Source organism: Hippichthys cyanospilos, chromosome 21 (assembly GCF_059441005.1).
Source record: "Hippichthys cyanospilos isolate Australia breed blue-spotted pipefish chromosome 21, RoL_Hcya_1.0, whole genome shotgun sequence".
NCBI classification, from domain to species: Eukaryota; Metazoa; Chordata; class Actinopteri; order Syngnathiformes; family Syngnathidae; genus Hippichthys; species Hippichthys cyanospilos.
The window spans coordinates 2,024,895-2,033,704 of record NC_142389.1 but is presented as its reverse complement, the minus strand read 5'-3'; the positions used below and the strand labels follow the sequence as shown (position 1 = coordinate 2,033,704).

Below are 8,810 nucleotides of genomic sequence, written 5' to 3'. Positions count from 1 at the left end.
ACCAACTCGAGTTGTTTTGTCAACTAAAGACAGGACGTTCTTATACAACCAGATTAGATGGCCAAGTATGGCCAGCAATTAGATTGGCCAGACTCAATTGATAGTTTATAGTTCAATTGTATTCACACTACTTTGATTCATTATCAATCATTTCTCTCACTAATTGATTGTTGAATTTGATATGTAACACTAGTAAAATTGTTAAATTTTACATATTGTTGGCTACATAGTTTGTCATCGTATTTCAATGTTTTTGCGAAATAAAAAACAACGCAACTTTGAAAAGTGCATGTTTTAAAGGGCCTATGTGCATATAATTTACATTTGGCTCATTGGCGATTTAATTTTATATTAAACATGAGTTTATGGTACCGACATTTTTAACCAGGAAGTAAAACATTTTGTTTGTTGTCTGTTGAGACCGCGTTGCTTCCTGTGTGTCTGCCTCACCCCCTTCAATACGTTGTTCAATGCCACAAATCATGCATTGACCGTTCATTCTCATGAGGCTTGGGGCTGATGGACGCTATATGACCAACTAATACCAGGGCTAAAAGCAGGCGTTTTACTGACATTAGAATGCAAAACGGCGTTTTCATGTAATGGAGTTTTTTGTTGCCATTGCCGACCTTGGCCGTGGTCAGCAAAACTGTCCATGGTGTTGGCTGTGGATGGTCTTGTAGATGGACATCATGTAGTTTTGGGGATTTTTGGCAGCCTCCAACCTCACCGCAATGACTATAAATAATATTGTTTATCTAAATCACATCCATCTATCACATTCATCATTAGTGTAATTTAGAAAAAAAAATGTTTCCAGCAATATAAGTTTATAACTCACGTACACTTTGATAAAGAAAATTTCACTGTGCCACCTGTTGCTGTGGAGGTTCAAATAGACTTCACACCGCAAAAGCAAAGCCTGTTCTGTGGGATAATAAGAGCTCTCCCTCTAGGATCTCATCACGCTCCTCCAGGGCAGCCTGCCCCACTATCTAAGAAAGACTAGCCGATTTAAGGCTGATGTAATATGTGCGGATTCACAAGGCCTAGTGTCGTATTGTTGTTTTTATGAGGCAGGTATGAAATATCACGTCACTGAGGGCCCAGAGTTGAAATGCACAGCATTGTTTTTATTCAGCAGACATTTCTGAAGAATTTGAATGTGAATGCTGATATGTTGAGTTAAACGTTGGAATTCCAAAGTCAATGTGTTAACATTTCAACAATGTGAATGGCATTTATTAAGCGGAATTAGTTGCGTGTGAAAATAATGAGGGAGAGAAAATGAGGAATTATATGCTTTCAGCATTCACACAATTAATGTACAAGCAAGGAAGAAAAAAAGCACATTTTGGGTATACAAACCCAAACGATTCATATTCATTATTTGCAAAGAACATGGATGGATTAAATGGGCACTTTTTTTTTTTTTTTTGTCCCGGGTGGACATTGGGCATCTCCCACTAACAAATTGGCATGTCGTCGGTGCAGCAGGCGAAGGTGTAGATGACGCTCACCAGGCACAAACTGCCGGGCACCACGGTCTCAGCCGTACTGAACACGTCGTCGTCCTCGTCGTCCTCGTCGTCCTCGTCGTCTGGTGTGACGGAGGGCATCGGCGTGGGCGCAGGAATTTCCTGGACGCTGAACTCCTGCGAGCGGGCGCTCCAGTCGTTCAAGGTGAACTCCATGGTGAGGTTTTCCCCGCTGTTGACCACCGACAGGTCGGTGAAGTTGGCCCAGCAGGAGCGGAACAAGATGGTGGCGTTGCCTTCAAGGCCGTCCACGCCGGCGCCGCTGGAGTTCTTCAAGCTGGCCGTCATCGTCATAGTGGTCACGCCCACTGACACGCAGTCGCCCTGGAGGTGAAAAATATGCGCGACGGTGATTCGTAAAATAAAAGTGGTATTTTTTTTTTTTGCTTCCCCCATCTCAGCGCATCTGCTCACCAGCTCGTCCACGGCCATGAGGCTCGGCTGCCGGATCAGCGGCCCCACGTATTCACCCGCGACGGGCTCCTGAATCAGCAGCAGCTTATCTACGCTGGACACGTAGCTCACCTCGGGCTCATCTCTCGTCACCTCTACCGAGGCCTCCTGCGCACCGAAGGCGAGGTATGAATCCTCCAGTTTTTTGCCACTAGAGGTCATTCCGGTCTTACTTCATTCCATCGGGGGTCCGAGGACGGAGGCGGGGGGGGAATAACTCCCACCGAGGAGACATTGAAGCCGATGGACTGACTGAGGTTGCCTGAGACAACCGCCTGAGCCAAATTGTCGGTGATGTTCTGGAGTAGCTTGAAGTCCTCCTCGTCTGGTAGGGGGTCAAAAGCAGGACAGTTAAGGCTTCACATTTCAACAACAGGATAAGAAACCAGAATCCGAAAACCACTACACCACTTAGATCCAAATCTCACCATCGGTGGTGTTGGAGATCTCCTGGACCGGCGGCTTCTTGATCTCCACCTCCACGGTCACATCCGTGGACCGCTTCCTTCTCCTGGTGTCCTCCCGTATGATGTTAGTGATTCGGATCATGTTGGACGGGACTTGGAAGAATAAGGCCAGGTTTTTGACCAGGTTCTCGCCGAAGAACTCGTCCACAGTCAAGGCAGGCATGTTGAAGGAGACGACGATCAGGGGCGACATCCGGATCTCCACCGGCTCTGATCCTCTTAAGAGGACCTTCAACATCTTGGCCTTAACATCGAAGAAGTTGGCACCTATCATGGAACTGTTCAGCTCCGGGACATAATCTCCTGCAGGGAAAACATGGACACGTGGATCCAGGTGACAGAAAACAAGGCAAAGTCTGCTAACAAAACTTACAGGCAAATAGTCTTTATCCTCTGCAGAAAATCACTTAAGAATACAGCACCCTAATTGTGTGAGCCTTCTCTGTTCCATCTTTTAAACTGTCATACTTTACGTCCATTAGTGGGTTATACTGCCCTCTTGTGGCCAAGTTACACACCAGCAACAAAACGCTCATTGAATTATCATTATGCACGAAAGTTTGACTGAAGTACAGGAATTGGATCTGGACATCTACTGGGTGTGAGTAATTTTGCTGCTCAGTACCATCTTGGATGGGTTCCTTGAGGATGAAGTCTGAGTTATCCTCGTTCCACTCTGCATTGGTGGGCGCCACGAACTGGTTGCCGACATACACATCCAACCGTTGCCGCTTGTTGTAGAAGACCGACGCCAGCACGCTCTGCAAACAACAAAAAATTGGATCACATCGTGTGCTGGATCAAAACTCCAAAAATGTGACGGGCTCAGACCTCGTCCTCCTCGGCGTTGAGCATCATGAGGCGTATCTTCTGGGGAGTGGTACTTGTGAAGAAGACGTCCACGGCGTGTCCCGTGGCCACAATGCTGTGGAAGAGGGACACCCTCTTCTGACACGTGTAACCTGAACACCAGCCATGGTCCTGGGGGCCTGTCAATCAAGAGGAACAGTAAATGAACAGTTGAATTTATTTTCCATCTTAAACGAAGTCAATGGGCATTGACGATTTCTATTGTACTTGGGACACGTACCAATTGATAAGTAACCAAGTATCTGTTCATAAGTAACTGTGGCAATAAGGAAATAACTGCATCAAAGTATTGATGATATTTTGATAACACAAAAAGCTTGCATTTGAACAAGTGTGTGTCTATTTTTTTATTTTTAGGATTTATGTGAGCGTCGTGGTGCCAGTACCGTTGATGAGGTCGACGAAGCCTTCGCTAAGCACCGCCACCGGGCTGAGACGCCGGGTCTCCGTGTCGGCGTCCAGACTTTCGATGACGAGCATCCTGTAGTTGAGCTCGGAACAATTGTACGCCTGCCAGGCGCTCACGTAAGTGCAGTTGGATCGGATCACTCCTGATGACAAGACAAAGCAAAAGTAAGTCACGAAATTTGAGTTCATTCATTTGAAAATGTTCGTCGACTGATATTTTGGGCCTCCGTGGTGAGGACCTCGTTCACCGGTTTACCTTTATGGGGTGCGATCTCCTCCACGGGAATTCGAGAGCCGTTGGGGTGGGTCAGCATGGTCCTGGGGATACGGTAATCTCCCAGGCCCCTCCTGGGGTCCCCGTTCCACTCAAACTCGGACTGTGGCACCACGCTGCCCGCCACCGATAGGAAGGAACCGTCCAGGTCGCGCAGCAATGTCTTCTTCTTGCCGTCGCAGTCCATGTCCACGCAGTCGGCCGGGTTCACTTTGCTGACAAACGACAGGCGCAATGTAACATTCAAAATCAAGAGCAAACAGGATGATGAAACAAATATATCCCCTAAATGTTATCCACACTTTGTCTATTTATAACAAGCTAAAATAAAACCAAAAACATAATGAAAGTATTGAGGATTTTTTGCTTTTAAAATCGCCCAATCACGTGTGATGTCGGTCAATCAGGCGGAGCGTCACTCGCTAAAACTTTTATTTTATACCTGACGTCCGGCCTATGAATGAAGAGTAGCGCGTCTTCGGTGCTGTTGACGATGGTCAGGTTCCAGACGTGCACGGGGTGCTGCAGGTCCTCGTTTAAAGGGTTGCTCAAGAACATTACGTTGGTCTCGCCCGAGCACACGTTGCGGAAGCCCACCAACGTCGAATCTGGGCGAGCGAACGTAGGGACAGACTTGTGAGGATGCGCATCCAACGCCCTGCAAGCGTTTTTGCCACTCACCGACCACTTCCATTAAGCCGCCGATGGCGTTGTAGTTAAGGATGCCAGGTAAGGGCTTCACCGGACCGTTGTTGTGATCAGATTGGAAAGAGGGCCAAGAGAATCCCGATCTCCCACCTGGACCCAAACATAACCGAATCGGTAATGGTTTTTTAATAGGAAATAATATGAAATTCACTTATTTGTTTCACTTTAACAACATTCAAATGTGTTTCATTCACTTTTTTTTATTGTTATATTTAGTTTTTGAGTTAAATCATCTTTATTCATCCGAATTTTCAATTTACATATTTAATTTACATATTTGCCTGAAACTGGAAAGTTTATGATTTTAATAGTTCATAGACTTTATCGTACAAATTTAATGTAATTACTTCACAAAATGATTTTGCTAATTGAGTTTGCAATTCAGTTTAACTTCCTAAATTAGTGATGTATTTCATTTCATTGATATATTCATTACAATTTGCAAATTGAACTTAATTCACCATTATAACTTTCAAATGAGATTTGTGTTCATATTTTTTGTAATAAATTGAATCAGAAAAATGTACTTTACTCAGTGAAACCAAAAATTCCGGTTTCATTTGTTACCGTTGGTGGGCCTGGGCGCTCGATGGGACCAGCTACTGATGGTGTTAAAGTCATTGGCGTCAATTGTGTGGGAGCAGTTGAAGTGGGGGCTTGTGCCAACCACCACTGCATTCTGGGATGGAAAAAAAGCAAGAGTGTGTGAAAATCTGCCGAGCAAATATTTATTAAAAAAAAACAAAAAAACAAGCGGTGTTGATGTCTTACCTCCACTCTGAACTTCTTATCGGCATACTGGTGGGACAGAGCAGGTGGTTTAAAGATCATGGGCATGATCCCCATGCCGTTGTCCACCAAAGTCACATTGGACACCGTGATGCTCATCTGAGTCTGGGAGATTAAGGGATGAAGCAGAAACAAAACTTGAAGTCACTACTACTCCAAACTGGCCAGGATGGAGAGCCCGAATGAATTCAAACCAATCGATTCGCAACAAATAACAGGAAGTGACGAGTTCCCACCTGGGAGTAGATTCCAAAGTCATAATTCCTCCAGATGAAGAAGTCGCGGATTTGCGAACACCCGGGAATCCCGTCGCGGTTCATGAAGATGCCGTAGAGGCCGCCGTGGGCCTCGTTGTGAATCCACGCCTCCTTCCCGTTGTGGACGCCTGCGCGAGATGTGTCAGCTTTGGGAGGATGTTTGTTTTTACAATGTATCTTTTCAAAAAAAAAAACCTTACCAGGACACGGTTCGCCATCGATGTGGAAGGCCACCCGTTCGTAGCCCGCCGCAATGTTGTGCTGCATCACCACGTCCACTGCCTCGTTCACCTGACACCAAGAACAAGCAAAAACTAAGAAGACATTTTTTTAACATATACTCTACCACCACTAAACTCATTTTACACTTGGATGGCTCTTAAATGTGACTTGTACTCATAGAGTTAAAAAAAAAAAATCTAATTTTGAAGTGATTCGACATATTGGACCCACCTTGATGGAGGCACTCCAGTCATAGTTAAACTCCTCTTCTCTGTCTTGGTACGACCCAGGCCACAAAGTCATGGTGACCAGATTCCTCCTCAGCTTGATCCCGTTCCCTTTAACTCTGATCCCTAGACCACCACAACAGACATTCAGGCTCAGTTTCTTTTTTGGAATAAAGCAGCTCTCCTGAATAAAATGAAGCGTGCGTTTACCGTGGCCCACAGTGTGGTGGATGACGTTATCGTCGATTTCCAAGTCATCCGTTTGGAACACGCCGATGGCCGGCGAGAAACCGTCGTGGAAGGAGCAGCCCTTAATAATGGAGTCGTTGGCCTGGAAGACACCAGAGATCCCCAGAATACGCTCAGCAGCGGTCCTTAATAATACAACAATTGTACAGACAAATTTGGGCGTACCCATCCCAGGTCCGTGAAAGCCACTGAATATCGTGGGTCGTACTCATCAGTCCAGCCTTCCTGACCCGACTGGAAGAACTCGACATTCCGGAGTTTTGCTTTGCCTAAAAGAGTAGACCAATGGCGAAAGTCTTTTGGCATGTCCTCCACGTAACTCAGTTTTTTCTTAATATCTTTCGGAAAAAAACAAATATATATGCTTTCCAAACGTCCCATGGGAACAATTTGGACGAAGTCTAATGTGCAAAAGCACTAGTTGACTGCAATTACACATAGGCCTTTATTTTCCCCTCTTACTTCTGATGCCATCTCCTTCCGAGGGGAGGACGCCGACCAGTAGTCGAGGGCCAAACGATTCGGCCGTCATGTCGGCGTATTCGTCGCCGATGATCTTTATATTTCGGGTCAGCAGGCCGACGTCTGCTGCCAGCTTGTAGGACTTTGACGTTCCCTCGATGGTGTGAGTCTCACCTGGAACAGGACGTGGAGGAAAAACCCAAACAAGAGTATAGACTGTAATTGTTGTAATTGACAGATGGACAACAAATCACAGCTGTTCTTTCCCCTTTAAAGGCGGCCAATTATTGTTTTTTTAAAGGGTTTTTGCTTTCAACTGACCAACATGAGTGTGGCTCAGAGGCAGGTTCAAGGTGAGGACTTGGCCATCAGAGGACACATCGGCTATCACTCGTTTCTCCGTCTCCCACACGCTGTAGCTCGTGGTGGTGATGACCACCTCGTCTCCGGCCTGCGCAGACAGGCACCCATACGGAATAACTTGAAGACTAATCAACTGAAAATAAATTGGAAAAAACACAAGACAGACCTCCCAGTCAACAGGCTCCACCAGGGTGAGAGTGCTGGACCCGGCGTTTGCCGTGGCGGCAAGCTTGGTGTGATGCACGCTGTGCGGTTGTCCGTAGAGCTCCAGGGTGCCAAACACACCCAGTACCTTGGAACCCAGATTGACCCAATTTGACAAAGGCCAGTCAGGGGTGCTATGATTCCCCCTCAGTCTGATGTGTAGGTTCCCCATGAAGGGTTCATCCTCCCAACCTGCCAGCAGCCTGCCGCCCTGGGACACAAGCACATGTCGCTTCTATCAACGCACAGCTCCCCCAAGATGGCCGCACGAGAGATTGCAGCTTTGACCCCTCACTTGAATGAAGATGTAGACGGCGTTGATGACCACGGTGTGGTCTTCCGGCACGGCCCGAGCCGACCGACTAGATGTGCTGTTGGACGGTTGAGGGACCTCCAGGACTCCCATGATTATCAATTTGTTGAGGGGGGGTGTATCGCTATCCAGGACCACCCACGTTCCTGTGGGTGAATAAGTAACTTCTTAGAATTTGGATTGCCAACCATTGAATGTCCCATTTGGCTTGTCCCATAAAGGCAGTATCTCTCAATTATTTTTTGCAAAGCCCACCACACTTGGTGCGGTGATATTGATATTAATTATTAATCTATTAAACAATTGTTAATGTAAAAAATCAAGGGTTACCAATGTGAGTCCCTCCCATAATTTTTAAAATAATATTTCAACACAAATGAAACGTTACCTGATGGGATGACCACATCAGCGCCCTCTGTTGGCACACTGAAGCCATTCTCATCCGAGTCCTCCCAAAACGATGTGTTGGACCAAAGACTGCAAAGCACGCAGATATTAATATCCTGACCGCCACATAGCTCGAAATATTAAAAGTTATCGTACATGAAGTCGTCGGGCCGATCGGTGGGCGGCGGGGGGATGGTGACGGGCGGTGGCGGGATGCAGTTTTCAAAGAAGCAACGGTAGACACTGAAGCTCACACCTACGTCCAATAAGGAGCGATCCGCGCTTTGGCGACGCTTGCGCTGACTTGTTTTCCCTGACACTGAATGTTTGAATGCAACGATGATTAAACCGGGGTACACACGTCGATAATATTTATGGTGGAAAATCTTATTTCACCCATATAAAAGAGGTCGTTGTTTTCGAGGTACCAGTCGCCGTTGCGGTTGGTGTCAAAGCTGAGCGGCAACGATGAGGCGTTCCTCTCATCCAGGATGTGGACCCTGTTTGGATTCTGGCTGAAGTTGTGGTGAATGATCACAAATTGATCCGACTGTCAAAAGAGAGAACACTGGTGAGCCAACGCAAAACATTATCATGGTTCCGGAGACGTAAACGAGGA

General features: G+C 46.4%; 1 protein-coding gene across 1 annotated transcript in view; it reads right to left on the bottom strand.

The window, feature by feature from the left end:
• Positions 1–1,112: 1,112 nt before the first annotated feature.
• Positions 1,113–8,810, bottom strand: part of pkhd1l1.1 (PKHD1 like 1, tandem duplicate 1) — a 25,273-nt gene continuing 17,575 nt past the window's right edge. The window contains exons 51-74 of the mRNA XM_088405514.1: positions 8,588–8,741; positions 8,348–8,510; positions 8,193–8,281; positions 7,787–7,950; positions 7,454–7,702; positions 7,246–7,375; positions 6,925–7,098; positions 6,628–6,731; positions 6,424–6,544; positions 6,218–6,339; positions 5,965–6,055; positions 5,744–5,892; positions 5,490–5,612; positions 5,286–5,397; positions 4,692–4,808; positions 4,453–4,618; positions 3,993–4,225; positions 3,715–3,879; positions 3,290–3,447; positions 3,084–3,219; positions 2,420–2,761; positions 2,165–2,316; positions 1,953–2,099; positions 1,113–1,862 (exon numbers count right to left, since the gene is read on the bottom strand). Coding sequence (XP_088261640.1) covers positions 1,467–1,862; positions 1,953–2,099; positions 2,165–2,316; positions 2,420–2,761; positions 3,084–3,219; positions 3,290–3,447; positions 3,715–3,879; positions 3,993–4,225; positions 4,453–4,618; positions 4,692–4,808; positions 5,286–5,397; positions 5,490–5,612; positions 5,744–5,892; positions 5,965–6,055; positions 6,218–6,339; positions 6,424–6,544; positions 6,628–6,731; positions 6,925–7,098; positions 7,246–7,375; positions 7,454–7,702; positions 7,787–7,950; positions 8,193–8,281; positions 8,348–8,510; positions 8,588–8,741 — 3,957 coding nt within the window. The 3' untranslated portion in view covers positions 1,113–1,466. The remainder of the gene's footprint in view (positions 1,863–1,952; positions 2,100–2,164; positions 2,317–2,419; positions 2,762–3,083; positions 3,220–3,289; positions 3,448–3,714; positions 3,880–3,992; positions 4,226–4,452; positions 4,619–4,691; positions 4,809–5,285; positions 5,398–5,489; positions 5,613–5,743; positions 5,893–5,964; positions 6,056–6,217; positions 6,340–6,423; positions 6,545–6,627; positions 6,732–6,924; positions 7,099–7,245; positions 7,376–7,453; positions 7,703–7,786; positions 7,951–8,192; positions 8,282–8,347; positions 8,511–8,587; positions 8,742–8,810) is intronic.